Genomic DNA, 19,356 nt, shown 5'->3' with positions numbered 1-19,356 from the left:
AAATCCCTACTTGATGTGAGTAGATAACCTTTTTCTATACATATACATCTATATATTGAAATTCTGAAAATGTTTCACCATCCATTCCAAGTAATCAGCCTTGATGGATCTCTTTCTTTCCTCTGAATGAAGGGTTCATCTTCCCACTTTCTCACAGATTTGAAGAAAGAAAACCTCTCTTGATCAGTATGTTGGAGACGAAGTTTTACCCAACTAAATACTGAAAAGGGGTTTGGGTGCAAACAATTCAGCCCAAGGGTATTTATGGCTCATCTGTCCATGTCATTGACCACAGTTCATCTTGTTTCAAATTGGTACCCATTTGTACCCAGTCTTCTTCCATCATTTTATTAGTTACTACATTTGTTGGTAGATGATCTTTTGCCTTCTCTTCCCTTGTTTCAATGTCTCCCCTTCCTATGGTGGAGGATTAAAACAATATATTTAGCTGGTGGAAAGAGTATATCCTGGCCAGTCAACCTCTCTCAAGACCCCAGATAGCTGGGACCAACATTGGGTAATGGCCTTTAATAAGTATATCCTGGAGTATTGCAGTGCACATCCAACCATGTAGCATCATTAGTATGGCCTGAGTGAATTCTTCGACTGATATTGTTGTCTTTTCGTGTAATTCATTCTTACCTCATTTTTGTATATGGATTTTATTTTACCCTTTTCTCTCTCATTCAGACTGTTTGATTGTTGGAACTGTCAAATGACTCAAAACTTCTGAACTTAGTTCATTCTTGGGCATCAATTGAGGGTGTTGAAAGTCTTGATGACAATCAATGCAAGTGTTTGCTATAAATTATAATACAAAAAAAATGGTACTCAAATATGGAAAAATATGACATCAGAATCGTGGAAAATGAAAAAGCAATGTGCAGTTTGGTTTTGTTGAACTTGTTGGCATGGCTAAAATACATGAAGCTCAGAGTGCCTTTTTCTGTATAGAAGCTCATACAGTATTTGTGTTTTTGACAGTTAGCAATTGAGAAGTTGCATGTACCAGATGAGATGGTGGACAACTTGTAGCATACTTTATAGAAAAGTGCACAGAGCAAGGGGATCTTGTAACAATATCCCTACAGTTTTATAGGTGGGTATGAAGAAACGATTTCTGACATGTTGCCAGACAGGCTTGTATCATTGGTTTGAACTTTATAACAACTGCAATTTTGGTGGTCCATTTCTCCAAAAGTCGCAACATATGCTTTTCAAAATAGTGGCGTAGAGCATAACATTTCGCTTAAACCTACCTTATAGGAATTGTGCCATATTTCCTGCCACCATTGGTGTATGCCTAGGGTTTACAGTGCTCTTGTTTGCACATCATCATTTCCGGCCACCATTGGTGTATCGGGTATTTCTGTTTTCTCTAACATTTTTTTTTTTTTTGCTCTTTTTTTTCAAAATTGGTCAGGGAGTTGGTCTTAGGCCTGCTTACCAGCTGAAGCTGGTCAAAACCCCAAAAGACCCTTAAAAGTATCAGTGATCTGCCAATAAATCTGTGATCGGATTCAGTGCTTACAAAACCGTGTTCACATCATTCTCACAGCCTTTTGCAGCCGTGCATTGAGAATATATCGGTACTTATATGCTTTTTTCATGAGGAGATATTTCCATTGCAAGGTTGCAAGAGCACGGTCTTGTAAAGGCCAAATCGGATTTCAATAAATCTTGTTAGTGCTGTTCAGAAAACTGGACTGGTGAGAGATTGCTATCAGATCGATCACATGAGATTCACTTCAGCCTCCCATACATGCCTTTTTTAAGGAATGCTTCTTTCAACCCAAAATCTAAATTGTTCCAAAAATGTTTTAAGGGAGAAACAGCAATTGTACATACATTTGTACTGTTGTACTAAGCACAACCAAAAACAACAGAAACCTTGGTATTAAACATTACCAGATACCAAATGTCAAATGCTGGCAGTTGATGCCTTCGTATATTTTCAATCTCTGAAATATCAAATACTCTTGATGAATACCATTCCTCTTTATGGTAGCATCTTTCTTTATCAAAAAGCTTAAATAAGGAATTCTCGTGACGGGGGTTATAAATATTATTATTAGATACTTTTTCCTTTTTGTTTCTCAGAAGTATTTATAGTTTTATTCGATACATTTGAACGGTAACAAAAATTCTATTAGAATTGTTTGGTGGGATCCCTTCAATTGTGGGTCCTGATCCTTTAAGCATTTAACAGGTGGCAATTTATGATTCTCTTCCAACCTCAGTATATAGAAATACAAGTACAACGAAAAAAACAACTGACAAGGAACATAAATTTTATAGAATTTACATAGTTGACGATGATGAAAACATCAAACAAGAAAAATATGAATTAACACAGAAGATATTGAAAATCATAGCTTTTGGAAGAAACGAAGAAAAGAAAGAAATATAAAACAACACCAAAACAAAAAACAAAACTTGTATAGAATTACAAACAATACCGATAAAGCAGGCTTTTAGCCAAGAATTTATTAGAAAACATAGATTATTAAAAATAAGATAAATCATGTATGATGTATGGTAGGTGACTGAGGCTCTCTATAGCTTTGTTCCTCCCTTTATAATGGTTAATTGATAAAATTTAAGGTAACCGTCCCGTCACTTAAATGTCCAAGAAAAAAGGTGATTGTGAATTATGATGTTGTAATGGTAGGAAAAAGAAAAACCTTAGTTGTTCATGTTTGATAGCCTGGGCAGTCAATAGCACTCTTCTTGCATGATACATTATATCAGTTCACCCCTTGCAATGATCCATTAACTGAACTTGATAGCATTTTTAATTGTTGCAGATCAATCATTATATCCCATGCCAGCCACAACCATAACCACTCAATCACACACCCCCTATCCATCCATTCACTGTAGCAACTTAACCAATATTGCAAGGATCCTCTCTTTGACCATATTTGAAAGCCACTTCTGTCATTTTTCAATCTGGGTTACGTTAGAGATAAGTCATTAGAGGAAGAAGAAATTTCATGATAATCTGATAAACTACGTGTTCTAGTTGTTTATCTTTAATTAATGCTTTCTTTTTATGAAGAACTGGTTAAATGACCATTGTGTACCAAGCAGGGGACAACCATCATTTTTTTTTGGGACCCACTACGCATGTGATGAATTTAGTTTGCATTTTTTTTTATTTAACACAAGTAATCAAATTGCCCACCAGAAAAAGACATTAAATTAGGTTGGATTTGTAATTAGCTTTTCAATTTTGTTGGGTTTTATATGGAGTTAGTAAACTAAGTTGATTTTGGTTTTCTATTAAAAAATGTGAGGTAATACTTTAATCTAGGTTAAAATTTATTCATCCTTTTTTTTTTCTGAGTAGGAGCCCTCCTGATTGACATCAATCATGAACTCCAAAAGCTATTGATTAATTTGATGAAGCTATTAAAACTACTTTCTTTGGAAAGTATATTGGGGGCAATGTTTTGAAAAATGAAAATCGAACTGGACTAGTTGATCTGGTAATTATTTTCATTTCACCCTAAAATCTCTTTTTAGTCAAAAACTGCTGATTTGGTCAATGACCCATTAGTTCGAATGGTTGAATCATCAACTTGGACAACAGTTTTTATTGTTTTATTTTATTTATTTTTTAAATCAAAATGGGCCATCCATTCAAGCTGGGAAATTGGACCATTCGACCTGTAAACCGGTCCCCAGAACAGTTCTATATCTGCTCCGATTTCATAGCTTCCAGACTTTCTGTATAGAGCCCACCTTACAAACCAGAAGGCGTGAAAATCCTCCCAAATGGGCATTCAGTAAAGATAAGACATGCTTTTAACGCCGAAGAGATAGGATTACATACCCTTTACAATGAAGTTAAATATTGACCTCATTGTTGCACAAATCTAATCAAATTGAATTTTAATTTGCTCAAGAGGTCTCACACTTACATGCAATCTACTACTGCTTTTATATTATATATTGAACTGAAACAATTACTTCTAATTTAAGTCGCCTCTGGTCTAGTAAACGAGGATTACATGTTTCAATTATGGTGTTTGGACAGGGCCCGAGTCAGGAAGTAGCAGCCCAGTAACTTGCAATGTGGAAATTATAGTGTTATACATGAATAAGTTTGAATTTAATTAAATGAAGAAGCAAACGTGAATGACGATAGAGAGAAATTATAATTGTATCCTAATTAAATAGAAGATTAATTTGCACAACATGAATGTTTGTTGTTTTCATTGCTTTTTAAAATTGCCACATCAGTGAAAAAACATAAACGTGTTCTTTCACTGTACTTTTATTTTGAAAAAAAAAAAATTCAAATCAGATTATTTTAATTTATTTTTAGAACTCCCAAAACAAAACAGAGGAGAATATCTTTTAAAATATTAATTTTCAGCCAATCACCTCAAGTACGGAAATCATTAGATCAATTGTTTAAATATTAAGATGTTTATATTAGTACTTCTGAATGCTTCATTGATGGGACAAACAATCGTGCAGCTGGGGTCGGAAATTACTTAAATAGAAACAGATCGATAGTCTTGGGGGCAAAGGATCTGGTTTGGGTTCCCATAATTTTCGCTAAATAGGTCCCAGCTGGTAGGTCATTTGACCAAACTAAGCTCCAATAGAAGACCATAGCCATTTGGATTAGATTTTGATACATAAAATTAAATTACACACGATTGGGAACAGAAAAAGTCTCAGGAAGGAGGAGCTCTCTGAATAATACAGAAATGGTAAAAACAATGTGATTAGGCTGACTTTTGGTAGTGCTGTTGCTTAGTTGTGATCCAATCAATGGTGGTTTATAATAGTTGAAATACTTGACAGGTGGAAAGTTATGGCGTCCCCGAAGTCATGCTCCATAGAAAAAGGCCAAGAGCGAAAGGTTGTAGTCTTGTAGAGTTGGGGGATTTCTTTTGGACGTCCATTTTCAACATCGATCGGTGACGAGGATGACGATAGTGATCGATCGGTGAAAGAAAGAGCGACTATTGGATTGGTTGGTATTAAGATTTTAAGAGTTGAGACGGTGGTCACCTATCGAAAATTGTGGTTTGGCAAAGGCAATTGATTACTAGTAAGCCAATTTATTTACAGAAGAAACAACCATCAGAGTGAGAGTAGTCAATTTTAGAGACAACGATTAGAGATTAGTCAATGTTAGAGACCACGCTACGGCATTGCTGTTGTGAGAAAGAGAGAGAGAGAGAGCGCGAGGGTATCCCCTCAACCAAAAAAAAGAAAAAAGAAAAAGCTAAAGCTAATTCCCCTGCCCATGGTTTTCAAATAACCGTTGATTTGGATGGTCGGACCATTCAGTCTGGGAATCATCCAGGCAACCGATTTTGTTTTACCTCAAAATCAGTCTCTGGTCAAAAATCGTTAAATCAGTTAATGATTATTGGTCATTTTTATTTTTAATTTTTTTTTATTAAAACGAACCATCTATTCAAACTGAACGATCAAACCATCAACCCAGAAACAATTAGCCATATTAATTCGATTTCCGGATCATTTTTTAAAACCATACCCTACCCCATTAACATTTTCACACGCGTGCAGTTGAAACTTCAACAAACAGAACGCGTTATGAGTATCTTTCCTTAATACCAAAAATTGTTTATTTTTGCTTGGAGGTGTCAATAATAATAATCTTATTATTAACATTTTCTGTTTGGATGAAAAAATAAAAAAAATAAAAACTAAAACATTTTAATCCTACCGGTTTGACTATAATACCGAGAAGACAGGATATCGGAACAACTTACAGCCCATAAACAGGTATTATGATACCATGTCTTTTCATTATCATAGATTTTTCCAATCCCTAAAGATGTTTTTGGCATTTTTTGAATCTAAATACTTTATTTTTTATTTTGATGCTTAATTTAAATAGAATGGAGTAATGAGATAGGACTCATTTATCCCATATTATTGGGATAAGGCGGGAATAATGAACCGTACATTAGACTCTCATTGTTTTTACTTTTTAGCATGCCAGCCCGTTCGGGAGGGCTGAAGCTCAGCGAGTCAGCTTTTGGCTTTTCGAGTGGGCTCCTCAGTGAAGTTATATTTGCTGAAAAGTTTAGAGAGCTCAAATCTGCTTACTCATTGGAAGATGCGCACATTGAATTGGATTAGAATCCTCTTCTCACAAATTCTTCCCACATCCTTACCCATAGAAATATATTAATTGAGAATATCTCCTTTTACCACTTTAGTCTTTCGAGACTTTGATTAGCTTAGCTTCAAAGCAGCTGAATCAGCTTATTTGGATCACAATTCATCCGTCCAAAATATTTTTTTTTCTATGCATACATATATATATATATGGTCCAAATTGGTTGAGGACAAAATCATGAACACCCATCCAGGTAACCTAATATGAGTGAAGACAATAGTGTTTCATATACATAAGCCTTATGTGTTTACTCTAATAGGTTACCTAGATGGGTGTGTATGATTTGTCTCCTATCCATCCAGTTTCCTCCCAAATTTGCCCTTAATTCAAAGTTTGATAAGATGAAAATTATTTTTATGGAAAATTCCAGATTAGTATCCTGTATTTTGAGTCTAGTGTCATTTTGGTTCTTAAACTTTAAAATGCATTAATTTAGTATCTGAATTTTCGAAACGTGATAATCTAGTACCTACTGTTAATTAGCTGCTAATCAATCGTTAAGTGACAATTTAAAAAGACACAAATGTCCTTCGAGTGTCATCTAATTTCTTTATCAACTATCCAAACATTGACAAAAAAATATTAATAATCCCAAATCCTTGCCTCTTCCATTCAAGAAAGTTGGGATCACTAGAATGCCCACCTAAACGTAACTTCAAATTTCTTAAATGACAATCGAAGGGCATTTGCGTACATTTCAAATGTCACTCAACGATCGATAGGTACTGGATTATCATGTTTTGAAAGTTGAGGTGCTGAATTTTTGCATTTTAAAATTTAAAGACCAAAGTGACACTGGGCACAAAGTAGAGAGTATTAATGGGGAATTTTCCCTTACTTTTTATATTCGAATGTACTTTTTACAGAAAAATAATAAAGTTGATTGAATTTGCAAAATCGGATACATTTTGAAACATATTACGAAAACAAAAAATAAATCGTTTTTAACAAAATTACCCCTTGTTAAAATAAAATAGGCAAGTGAAATGGTCTTCCTCCTCCCGGACACCGAACTGGAGCATCTCTCTCCTTTTCCATGTTCTGTTCATCGTCTACCAACGAGTAGTGGGACTTAGCATGGAATGTAGCATCAGGTTCTTTCCGGAATTTACAGTTTTATTTCAAATTAAAAGAAGATTGACTTTTGTCCTTGTTTCTTTATGCTCTCTTTCGTCCTCAAATTTGACTTTTAAGAATGGAGATGGACTTAAAAGTTTCGGTTCCATGAAAATACAGGGCTCCTAGGTTCAGTTGCCCTGTAAAATTCGTTCCTACGAGACGTACCGCAGCCTATTTCTATCAACAGAGAAGGGAAGTAGGTAAAACGATCAAATGAGCTAGAGATGCTGGGTAACCCACTTGAGCTCCCCCAAGGGACTCGGGACTCCAAATTCAAATGAAGCAGCTATTATGTGTCATGATTTTGTGCTTTGCGTAGATCAGAACGGAGCATTTTAACAACTGGGAAGAGGCTTTGGATGAGAATAACAGATTACAGAGGGTTGGCACTCGCACACAGGCTTACCACTTGAGAGTTGAGTGCTCATCCATCAGTTGTCTGCACTAGCTTTGATCGTTGCTTTAGGTACGCTTCGTTTTAATCCTTCAATCCCTTATTTTAGAGTTTAATCAGTTTTTAATGATTAAATAAAGTTTTAATGGGTTCAATGGGATGAAACGGAAGGAAGGATTAGATACATATTTGATCCATCCTAGAGGCCTTGCGACGTCTACTGTCGATGCTCTCTGGAGAGAACGATGTTACGGAGATTTGGGTCAAGAAGGTGACCATATCTGGGCCATCGGGTCGGGTTTGTATATAATATTCGGCTTTTAATTCATTTTCCAGTATTTTCTCAATCAATTTTATTAATTTTTTAGTAATTAAACAACAATTTCTCAATAATGGATTTCTTTGATATATTCATTAAACAATAATTTCACTAATTTTTAAAAATTAAGTTCAAATTCAGTAAATTTGGAAAATTAATTGTTGTCAATTATTTTTCAGTAATTATAACAATTTCAGTAATTTGTGAAAATAATTGGTTATTGATATTTTCAATCATTTTAGAAAATTAAATTGAAAAATTATTTTGATATTATTTTCAAAATACTTAATTAAAATTTTAAATTAATGACAAATTAATAATTACTAATATTTACTGAAATTTTTCAATAATTACTTAAAATAATTAGTTAGCCAATTAACTATCAATATTTACTAAAACATTATTTATTGACATTTTCAGATATTTAATGAAAATTTTTAGTAATTGTTTAGTGGAAATTAATTTTGATAAATATCAATTTATATTTGACATTTTCACTAATTTAGGAAAACTAAATCGAAGAAAGTATAATTTTATTTTAATATTAGTTTCAATAAATATCAAATTATTTTGATATCTTTAGTAATTTTATGTAATTTTGGAAAATTAAATTGAAATTTATCATTTTGTTTGGATATTTGTTTCAATAAATATAAATTTATTCCGATATTTTCATAATTTTGTTATTGATATTTCATCAAAAATACCAATGAGAATTTGATGTTTTCAATAATAATTAGTTATTGATATTTTTTGTAATTTTGGAAAATTAAATGCAATTTCATTAATTTTGGAAGAATATTTTCAATAAATATCAATTTTTAGTTAATTTCAACACTTAAACATTAATTTTCAATTTTTTTTCAATAAATCTATTGATATCTGTAATTACTTAGTGTACCAATAATTAATGAAAAGATTGATAATTACTGATACTTATTGAAAACCTTCATTAATTACTAAAAAATAATGACTTAGGTAGTTAGTTATTGATATTTATCGGAGAAGAATTACGAATAAATAATTACTGAAATTAATTATTAAAAATATAATTCTAATAGGATGTTCAAAACATTCTATTAAAAAATCAAAAACAAAGATGATTAACTAATATTTCTATGTTTATATTTTTTTTTCCGTTAGATTGGAATCTGGTGAGGGGCCCTCTTATTGACCCTGAGTTGTTGTGTTTTTTTCATTGTAGTGCCTAATCGGGTCAAGAAGAAAACATTTGTCGGTCTTATTTTCATGTTATCCAAATCTCTCTTACCCGCCGTTTTAGTTATTATTGATCATTAATAATGACATTTTGAATTTAATATTTTATTTAAATGCTTTTTTGTATTTTTTGAAAACTTTCTTGATTAATTGTTCAATTGTTTATAATTATTGAATGAATATTACAAAAATATTAACATTAATTTCTGAAATTTACAAACATTTCCTGAAAATTATTTATTACAATATTAGATAATTATTGAATAACTTTTTTTTTGGAAAATAAAACACAAATTAGTATAATTTTGGAAAATTTATTGATTAATTATTGAAAATTGGTTAATTATTAAAATTGCTAAAATACTAAAACTATTGAAAATTTATTTAAAACACAACAAATTATTGGAAAATCAACGGTGAAACAGAAATGGTTGCCTCAATGGTTTAGAGGCTAAATAGTCCGATCAACTGGTTCAAACAGATGGCCCATTCCAATTTAAAATTTTTAAAAAATAAAAGATAGTTAAAATAAAATTGGTCAAAACCATTCTTCAAATCAAACGAGTCAACGACTCAACCGTCTAGGTCAATAGGGTTGTTGACCAAGTCAACAATTTTTTGCCAAGATATAGGTTTAACGGTGAAACAGAAGTGGTTGCCTTGATGGTTAGTTCAACCATCCAATTCGAACGGATGACCCATTCCAATTTAAAAAACAAATAAATTAAAAAAAAAAAACGGCCAAAACCATTGTTCAGGTCGAATGGGTAGACAATTTGATCGCAACGGTTTTTTGGCCAAGATACGGGTTAAGGGTGAAGGGAAACCGGTTGCCTTGACAATTTTTAGGCAGAAAGGTCTAACCGTTTGGGTTAATAACGGTTCAAAAACCATAATATTCATCATAATTATAATAAAAATTTCAAATTATAAAAAATAGTTATCAATTTGTAAATGGATGTCCACTTCAAATAGTTCAATGATTATACAGTTTGGATCAAAGGTCCATAGATCAAAACCAAGTATATGTTATAAGATAATGGACCAAGTAATAATTAAACAAAAAATGTGACCAGTTTATGATCTTTAGTAGGGGAGGAGCAAATTTTTTTTTTCTAGAGGGGCTAGAACCAAATTAAATGGAGGGGGACGGGAAAATAAACATGGATGGAACTTTGGAGTTTGGAGGGCTAATTATTAGGTGGGGGTGGGGGGAGAGGGGAAATTTACATGGAGATTTTGCCTATAATTTTTCTATTATTTGACGATGCACGGGTCCCAACTAGTTAATATCTATGTTTAATAAATTTCTATAATTAACTTGTATTCACTTTCTCCCCTCATAAATAGGCCATTAAATTTTCCCAAGCCTCTTTATTCTTTACTATTTTCAATTTGTGTTAAAAAGACAACAATGCACAACCACTCCACACTTCAATTACAAGGCTCTTTAGTTCCATTGTAGTTACTAGAATTTATCAATTTATAAATATTAACAATAACTATATTGATTTACTATGAATAAGAATGATTATGCAAATCTTCAATTCCCTCTACACAGCTTAGGGTTTTTTTTTTTGGTCGGTTCTTCTTTTGGTAACCAAACAGAATAGATTCTGGGTTGTCTGTGACGATTATAAATAAATTAATAAATAATCCGATGTTTTAGTCAGGTCAATTGATATCAACCAAACACGTCTTCAAGAAAATAAGTACACACACGATTTAAATTTAAACGATTCCAATCCAAGAGTTTTATTTCCATCAAAAACATCAGAAACACGATTTACATTTTAGTATTATTATAGTATAGATGGACTTGGACCACCACCAGGTCCACCACCTAAGCCGAGCTGTTTAAGTAAATGGCTGCACTTCTCGGTCTCTCTGGGCCTGGGCCCCTCTTTCTATTGAAGTCCAAACTAACCATGGTTAATTTCTAACCCATTTCGTAGTCGCTAACTAAAACGTTACGTTCGCATCTGCATTCCATCATTTCCGACTTTTCCCACTCTTCCAGTCTTCCTTCTCCGTTGTCCCTTGCCTTCTTTCTATTATATATGTCTGCTATGTATAGCATAAAAGTATAAGCAAAACACCACACGAAAGCTAGCGGGCTGAGGAGTGAGTGAGGACCTTCCTCTCTCGCTCGCTCGCTCGCTCGCTCGCTCTCTCGTATCGATTGCCATGGAAGGGGTTCAGATGGAGGAGCTGACCTCTGGGGCCAGCGGGCGCTTAATACCTGTCTTCAGGGATCTTCGAAGAATTGTGCTTTCGTGGCGCTCCCTCAGGCGTTTCTTCATCTTCATTCAGTCTTTCTTTCTCTGGTTTCTTTTGCTTTTGCCTCGGAATCGCTTTTCTTCGTCGTCCTCGCCTTCTTCTTCTTCTTCTCCCTCCAAGTCGTCGAGGCGGGTATTGGTTTTCAGGAGAGATGTAGAGGACGCTTTGAGGCGGAGAGCGTTGGCTGAAGGACTGGAAATGTTTTCTGAGGCCGAAGATGAAAATGTTTGCCGTTGGAGTACTTCTATGTTCTTTGGAGCGAGCAGGAACGCTTTGTTCTCGAGGTCGTGGTTTCCTGTCTCCGGGGAAGTGAAGTAAGGTTTCGAAGTTCCATTCAACTGATTTTCCATTTCTCTTCATTTTCCGTTTTTTTGCTTTCCATTCAACAGGTTGGTTAATTGCGTTTTTCTGTTAAATACTGTTAAGTAATTTGCTCCGATTTCGATCATGGTTTGAATGAATTCTTTAATTTAGACTGATGGCTGTTGCATTTTTAAGCATTCTACGTTTACTTTGTTTTCTGTTGGGCTTGTTTCTTTGCATCGTTAGAACGATCTAAGGCCTTCTTTTAGAGGGGGATGGAGGATGTTAGTTATAGTTTTGGTTGATTTGTCGAGTTTGTCATTTTCTGGTTGCTGAACTGATTTACTCTTCTTTTGGCACGCCATGGCATGGGCGTCCTTTGGCTCTGTTGTTCTCTATCTTGTTGAATTAGTATCTCACTACCACTTCTGATCCATTCTCGTCTTGTTTATGGATGGAATTGTTTCTCAATTCTTTATTGCTTCAAAGTGGAGAAGTATCGATTTTTAAGAGTTTGTTGTGGATTTTTGTATAGAGCTGAAATAGTTTTTTTTTTCCTCAGCTGTTTTAGCAGCCTGTATATGCCTTTTGGGGTACCTCGCCCCTTTTCAGTAATACAAATCTCATACCATTTATCAAAAAATAAATAAAGTAGACCCTGCAATTTTGCTGCTTTAAGACGCAGTTATGACCTTAAATGCTCATTAAGTTTTGAGATAAAAATTTAGGGCAATTTGGACGTTGCTACTTTAAGAGGCAGTCATGACCTGAAATGCTTATTAAGTTCTGATATAAAAATTCAGGACAAGTCGATATTTTAGTCTGCACCAGCCTTGCTTTACAATTTTCTAATAATATTAGATGCTCATTCGCATCTCTTCTTCATGCTAATCTTTTGTGCGTGTGTGTGTGTGTGTGTTTTTGTCATGTTTATATTTTCCTTGAAAAATTATCCTGCGTTGCCATGCCATCCATGACAAGGATTCTCCAACAACATACATATCAATGCGGATGGATCTATTTCTTTCCCAAATCACAATACAAGTACCTAGAAAGTATCTGAGTGCAGTAGCATCTATACAAGTTTATTTTCTTTGAACTCCTTGCAGATATTATCTAGCGTTAACCATCTCAAATACTAACAATAAATACGTGGGAGATGGGAAGGTGGTTCTCCTAGCTCTTCGTTGTAATTTTTTAGTTCTATATAACCATTTGGTGCTGTTTCTGTAAATGGATTCAAAGTGATTCATTGTCTTCAATCTCTCTTTTTTCTGTATATATCAAATTGTTCCTGTCTTGATTATTTCAGTTCTTTTCCCCAAATACTAGATAATTTTTTCATTAACTTGTGCTCCATCTTAGTACACCCTCTACTTTCCAAATGCTATTGTAGTGGAGCAGGATTTACATCAGGAATAAAGGGCTTCGATCACCGCTTGGTTCTACAATATGATCATCTAATACTTTGTTAGTGTGGTTAACTTTGAATATGAGCTTTTGCATTCATTTTTTTATTCTCCATGGCATGTTGTTAAGTACGTTCCTCTGTATTTTCAGGGGTATTATGATCATTATACATGGTCTCAATGAGCACGGGTTAGTACTATAACTATATTTCTAATTGTCATTGCCACTGTTGATTTCTCTTATTCATTTTCTACTGTCTATGCTTTTGAACATACAAATTTGACTTTTCTAGGATGGATAGGTCAACAGATTTTTATTTTACATGTTGCAAACAGCATTTTGATTTACTTTTAGTGGTTATACACAGTGGAAGATATGCTCATTTTGCAAAGCAACTTACTTCATGCAACTTTGGGGTCTATGCAATGGATTGGATAGGTGAGTGCTGAATTTTGTTTCAGCACTTCTATTATTATTTGTATGGAGTCACAAGATAGAAAACCAATTTATTTGGTTGCCTTATTCCATCTTGTAACTCTTGTAAATACTATTTAATGCTATAGCATAGTATCTTATTCATATATGAGTAACCAGAATGGAAAAAGCACATTCGTATATTATCATAATTATGCATGCTTGACATTGATGATTCTTTTTCATTGCTTTACTTCTTACTGGCCATTTGAGTTTGCAAGGTTGCATTATGAAATGATCACTTGTTTTCCTTTTTGTAATTTTCTTTAGGCCATGGTGGAAGCGATGGGTTGCATGGATATGTACCTTCACTTGATCATGTTGTTGCAGATACTGTAAGTGCTAAAATGTTTCTTCCTTTATGGTGTTAGCATAAATAGTGTCAAAGAGACCACTAAGTTTTGTTGAGGCGAATCTCATATCTATATGCAACTTGCAACCACATTGATATTTACTTGAGAAGGGCTAGATTTTTTCTTGTCAGACTCTTTCTTGGTGAGAAGGTGTTATTGCCTGGTGCAATGGTAAAATCTCAGGATAACAAGTGTGAGAAAATGTATTTAAGTCTGAGAACAGACACCTTGTGCCAAAAAGAATGCCAAAGGTTAGGGGCATATCCAATCTATCCTTCCCAGGACTCTGGATGGTTGGGACTGTTATTTGGTAATGCCTTAATGGCCTTTTCTTTCTTCGCTTCTGAAGAAACATGTACATCTCATTTGATAGGGTGCTTTTTTGGAGAAAATTAGATTGGACAATCCTGGAATACCATGCTTTCTTTTTGGCCATTCAACTGGTGGAGCTGTTGTTTTGAAGGTAAATTCAGAAGCCTGACATAGTGGTCCAATTTTAGTGGGATTCAGGAAATAAACTTTCTAATTGTTGCACATCACATGTTATAGGCGGCTTCATATCCTCGCATTGAGAGCATGCTAGAGGGAATTGTACTGACTTCACCAGCATTACGCGTTAAGCCAGCACATCCAATTGTTGGAGTAATTCTCTTTTTATCACATTGATGACATAACGAATGATAGTTATGGTTGTGTTGAAAGGTTATATATATATATATATATATATATATATATCTCAAAGTTGGACTGCTTTTTCCAACTTCAACACAACATTCTTTTGGTGGGTGCTGGGAAGGAACAAACAATTGTATGGTGATTAATTGGAGGCATCTTCCATGAGAAAACCTTCGCTGTTGGCTGTCCATATTTGACAAGCTCTGCTGTCTACAAGGCCTTCTCTACGTGAAATGTTAGTCTATACAGTCATGCTTTCATCATTGTTATTGTTACATGAAGTTCATATAGTTTAACTTGTCAGGCAGGGATACTTCTGTAGACAGCAGATGCTGTTGACAACAGAGCCAAATTTTTTTCCATCTTCCATAACATCGCTGGCATTAAGTTTATTTTCTGTTCATGACCGATTTGTTATGTCCTTATGTAGGTCGTTGCTCCTTTACTTTCTCTTGTGGCTCCCAAGTTACAATTCAAAGGTGCCAACAAGAGAGGCATTCCAGTTTCAAGGGACCCTGCTGCTATGGTAGCAAAGTACACAGATCCACTAGTCTATACTGGACCCATTAGAGTACGAACAGGGCATGAAATCCTACGCATCTCCTCTTACCTGTTGCGAAATATGAAGTCCATCACTGTTCCATTCCTGGTTCTCCATGGAACTGCTGATAGGGTAACTGATCCTCTTGCCTCACAGGACCTGTATAACAATGCAGCATCAGAGTTCAAGGACATAAAGCTCTATGATGGTTTCCTACATGACCTTCTCTTTGAGCCAGAGCGTGAAGAGATTGCAGGAGACATCATCAACTGGATGGAAAAGAGGTTACAGGCACAACCAAATCTGAGAAAGGATAATTTCTGGTGAATAGAAAGCATCACAAGATGGCATCATTGTTTTCTCATTGCTTGGGGTGATCATTGTACTGAAAGTCGAGTCAAATTCGTCTGACCTTTAGCGGCCAACATATTGGATGGGGATGTAGGGATTGAGTCTTGTATACTAAATAATATATTTGGAATAGAAATTGAAGTAGAGTAAGGGTCCATTTGGTTTGCGGGAATAGGGGTTTCCAATCAGAATCAGAATGGTTCAATTGTTTGGTTGGGCAGAATTAGAACTCCATTACCATTCCTGGTGGAATGGCACTCTCCTATTTGAGGGAATGGTCATTCCCTCCCCTTCTCCTGAGAATGAGAATCCATTCCAACCAAACAGATGAGGGGAATAGACCGTTCCGATTCTGATTCGAACTGTAAATTAAATGGACCCTTAAAGACTTTCCAACTATTATGTTATTGTTCCTTGTTGTCCATGAGGAAGTTTTAGTCAAGTGCTCATTATAGTAGAGAGCTAGAATATGAGAAAAGATCAACAATTTTTCTTCCTTCTCGTTGCATGAAAAATTACTGTTCGGTGAAAAAGAAAATCACGTGAGGCAAAATTACTATCAAGCACATGCTTTGGCCAAAATGGTTTTCCCTTGGTTTTTAGACCTGGTTGTTCTGAAAAAGATGTCGCCGTTTAGTACACGGCCATCATGTGACAACCGCCTTAGGAAATATGCTGGACTAAGCATTTGTATCTTTTTGTTTTGCTGTTAAAAGTTAAAACACTGCTTTCAGCCCACCATCACTTTTATGGGATTTGTCAATTTAGTGGTGGACATCATGGCATTCCCAACAAATATCAACCATAGTAGTAGTTATTCAAAGCTCATCTGAGGTTCATACCCACTGAGCACTGAGTACTAACCACTAATTTAACGAGAGAGAGAGAGATTGTTCTGGTACGTCTTTACCAGATAGTTCAAACAAATTTGGATTTTGGAGCTACCCAGTGACTGCCAAGACCATTGGGTCATGGCAAATGCTTCAGACAAAATTATGCCTCCTAGCAATGTAGGTTGTTAGAATAAGCTAGTAAGCTAGTCCATGAAGTTAGGGGCGCATGTAAATCAAACGATTGAATTGTTTGAAGGTATCACTACCACCAGCTATAACAGCTTGTGTAGGTGTTCAGATTGAATCCGGGATTTGATTTCGTCCTCACAAAAATGTACGGACCATCCTAACACTACTTCACACACCAAGTACACACCCTAACAAAAAAGATAAGGTATGACAAGACAAGCTACCTTATGGGCAGCCATATTAGCCGTTTTAGTAAATATAATATGAACTGAAACAGAATTGAGATGATTCTTCAATTCTGCCAACAGTAGTTTGCTAATATTCAATAGTGCATCACCTTCTATAATCAGAACGTAAACAGAGAGCTCCAAAGCGAATTGGATACCATCGAAGAAGGCCCAGGATTCTGTTTTAGTTTGTGAGCATTTCTGAAGGAGTACTACCGCTCTTGAGAAGAGGTGGGTTATCATTCTCCCCATCTTGCTCCAAGTTCTACATGATAAACTCAAGAAATGCTTCTGCACGGGACGATACTAATTGGACATCACTAAAATCTCATCTCAATGCTATGAAAATCAAAATTAACATGAAAAATAGATTGTTTCAAGTAAAATAGATCATGCTACAAATGCAAATGGTAATCTCTAGATGGATTCTTTGTAGAGAAAATATTAAAAGCAAATATACCATACTTTACACTTGATTAAAGGATAGAAGACAAAATGCGCCATTATTTCCAACTGCATGACTTTATTTTCAGGTTGCTCAAGTATCTTTAGAGAGAGCGGTGACATCAATCCTCTGAAACTACACCAGCATCTTGTGTATTGTTTGAAGGTCCTCTCACATCCAATGTGCTAAATTCATGTTCAAATAGTACATTATGATTTTCTCCTTCAGCAGTGGGGTGACTTTCTCTGCCTTCTGCAGTGCTATTACTTAGAGTTTCCATCTCATCATTTTTGCTGGTTGTTTGAGATCTAAATGCCTCTCTTTCCACAACCATATTTTCTGTTGGCATCTCTATGTTATTTTCTTCATTGCCAAACCCCTCAGCTATTGGACTTGGGCTTTCATTGGCATTTCGGAGCTCATGGCCATTTTCTGGAACCCCATTTTCATCATGAAATCCATTGATCCCATGTGGTGCAACTTCCTCTGCACTCTCTTTAGAGTCCCCATCTTCATCATTTTCCTTGCCTGAACCCACTCCTTCATCTCCATCTCTTACTTGAGTATCACTTACATTATCTTCAATGTCCTGTGGATCCTTATATTGTGCTTCTGGGTTCTCTTGATCGCCTTTCTTGTCATGATTAGTGATGCTTTCTTGTGAACCTTCATTTCTTTTGTGGGGAGACTCTTCTTCATCGTTCTCATCCAACTCATCATCTCCACCCCCACCATCTTTCTTTTCATCTTCTCCAGTGGGATTTCCATCACCAGAATCTATCTGAACTCCATCACTACTAGGCCCAGAATTCCCTTTACTCCCCAAAATTATCCTTTTATGATCACTGCTGAGGTTCTCTTTTACACTTCCATCATACTCTTCCCTCTTGTCTTGCGAGTATATTATCTGATAGAACAACCAAATGCAAACTGCCAAAACCAGGGCAACCTGAAAAGCCTGATTGACCTTGAGCCCTCTGGGTCTTTGGTTCCGGCCACTGTATTGGTAAAACATGACAATTTGTTTCCACTTTCCACTTCTTATCCAACCATTAGAGACAGCATAATTAAAATCGACATATAAAAAAAAAACAGAAAAAAAGAAAAGCAAAAGGAAGCCAAAGAAAAGGCCAAGTCAATCTAGATTAGAGAAAATTCAGTGTTATTGACACAGAACCATAATCTAGCACAACAATTAAATATAAGAAATGCCAGAGAAATATCAAATAAGTTGATCAATTCTTGATTTAAGGTTTCCTTTGAGAGGCTTAAACATGTATATCACAACAGAATTTACAAACTGCCTAAATTAGGAAATGTAAGTACAACCACTCTGAGTCAAGATCAGCGAGATATATATAGTCTATAAGCCGATCAACAAGATTAAACGATTAAGAAATATGAAATAGACAGAATAAGAAATCGACTACCTTTTCTAATGGCTGCAAAGGGAGAGAGATCAGTGAGCCAAGTTTATCAGGACAGGAGAAACTGAGAAAGGAATAACGAGTTCGATGCGGGTACAGAGATATCTCACGAAGAGAAAAGAATATCAGTCGTCGCCTGCATTAATTGTTCGATGAATTACAAACTACGAACCTTGTGAAACCAGTCATCGCCTTTCTTTTTTGTCGTCGTCTCGACGAAGAGCCATGGGAACGGTTTTGAAGTGGATGTATGCTGAGAAAAACAAAACCACCAAAGCAACGGTTAATTTTACTGTTTCATTCCAAAGATACCCCTACATTAATTGCTCGATAAAATGCTTTCCGTACTTTAACCGTCCACTTTGGTTAGGGACATTTTGGGAATCACAACTATTTTATAATACCTATCAGTCTTCTCCATGGATCGTCTCTATATGCCTAACTGTTTTTGACTTTTTTCTTGGTTGAGTCTGAGCTCCTCAAAACGCGAGCGACAATTTCCAGGAATGTGCGATTGTGCGTCGTCACTGAGTCTGAGCTGAGTGGGAGATGTACGACACCGATCTTGGATTCAATTTTACATCTGCGAGCGAATGGTAACTGGTAAAAGATGAACAAGTGAT

The 19,356-nt window shown here is 35.3% G+C and overlaps 3 protein-coding genes across 16 annotated transcripts in view; 2 read left to right on the top strand and 1 right to left on the bottom strand.

Moving 5' to 3' along the window:
• LOC104604504 (cell division cycle protein 27 homolog B-like) overlaps positions 1 to 1,263 on the top strand; it is a 52,866-nt gene extending 51,603 nt beyond the window's left edge. For all 12 annotated transcript variants that reach the window (XM_010268870.3, XM_010268872.3, XM_019198966.2 and 9 more), the window contains one exon: positions 985 to 1,263. In XM_010268870.3, coding sequence (XP_010267172.1) covers positions 985 to 1,035 — 51 coding nt within the window. In that variant the 3' untranslated portion in view covers positions 1,036 to 1,263. The remainder of the gene's footprint in view (positions 1 to 984) is intronic.
• A 9,960-nt stretch (positions 1,264 to 11,223) lies between these two features.
• Positions 11,224 to 16,108, top strand: LOC104604503 (uncharacterized). Of its 2 annotated transcripts, XM_010268868.2 has the most exons (7): positions 11,224 to 11,819; positions 13,369 to 13,407; positions 13,586 to 13,656; positions 13,963 to 14,027; positions 14,419 to 14,508; positions 14,595 to 14,687; positions 15,151 to 16,108. In XM_010268868.2, exons 1-7 carry the CDS (start codon positions 11,413 to 11,415, stop codon positions 15,586 to 15,588), a joined length of 1,203 nt encoding a protein of 400 aa, XP_010267170.1. In that variant the 5' UTR covers positions 11,224 to 11,412; the 3' UTR covers positions 15,589 to 16,108. The 2 variants fall into 2 exon arrangements, with proteins under 2 accessions (XP_010267170.1, XP_010267171.1); XM_010268869.2 differs by lacking the exons at positions 14,419 to 14,508; positions 14,595 to 14,687 and having other exon boundaries at positions 11,227 to 11,819.
• On the bottom strand, positions 15,393 to 19,082 carry LOC104604630 (uncharacterized). Of its 2 annotated transcripts, none has more exons than XM_088889785.1 (2): positions 18,737 to 19,082; positions 15,393 to 18,346 (listed from the first exon to the last, which is right to left on the bottom strand). In XM_088889785.1, exon 2 carries the CDS (start codon positions 18,319 to 18,321, stop codon positions 17,428 to 17,430), a length of 894 nt encoding a protein of 297 aa, XP_088745911.1. In that variant the 5' UTR covers positions 18,322 to 18,346; positions 18,737 to 19,082; the 3' UTR covers positions 15,393 to 17,427. The 2 variants fall into 2 exon arrangements, with proteins under 2 accessions (XP_088745911.1, XP_088745912.1); XM_088889786.1 differs by having other exon boundaries at positions 15,393 to 18,343.
• Positions 19,083 to 19,356: the final 274 nt, after the last annotated feature.

Source organism: Nelumbo nucifera, chromosome 6, assembly GCF_055504915.1.
Source record: "Nelumbo nucifera cultivar China Antique chromosome 6, China Antique-T2T, whole genome shotgun sequence".
In the NCBI taxonomy this organism is placed as follows: domain Eukaryota; kingdom Viridiplantae; phylum Streptophyta; class Magnoliopsida; order Proteales; family Nelumbonaceae; genus Nelumbo; species Nelumbo nucifera.
This window is presented reverse-complemented; position numbering and strand designations above follow the sequence as displayed.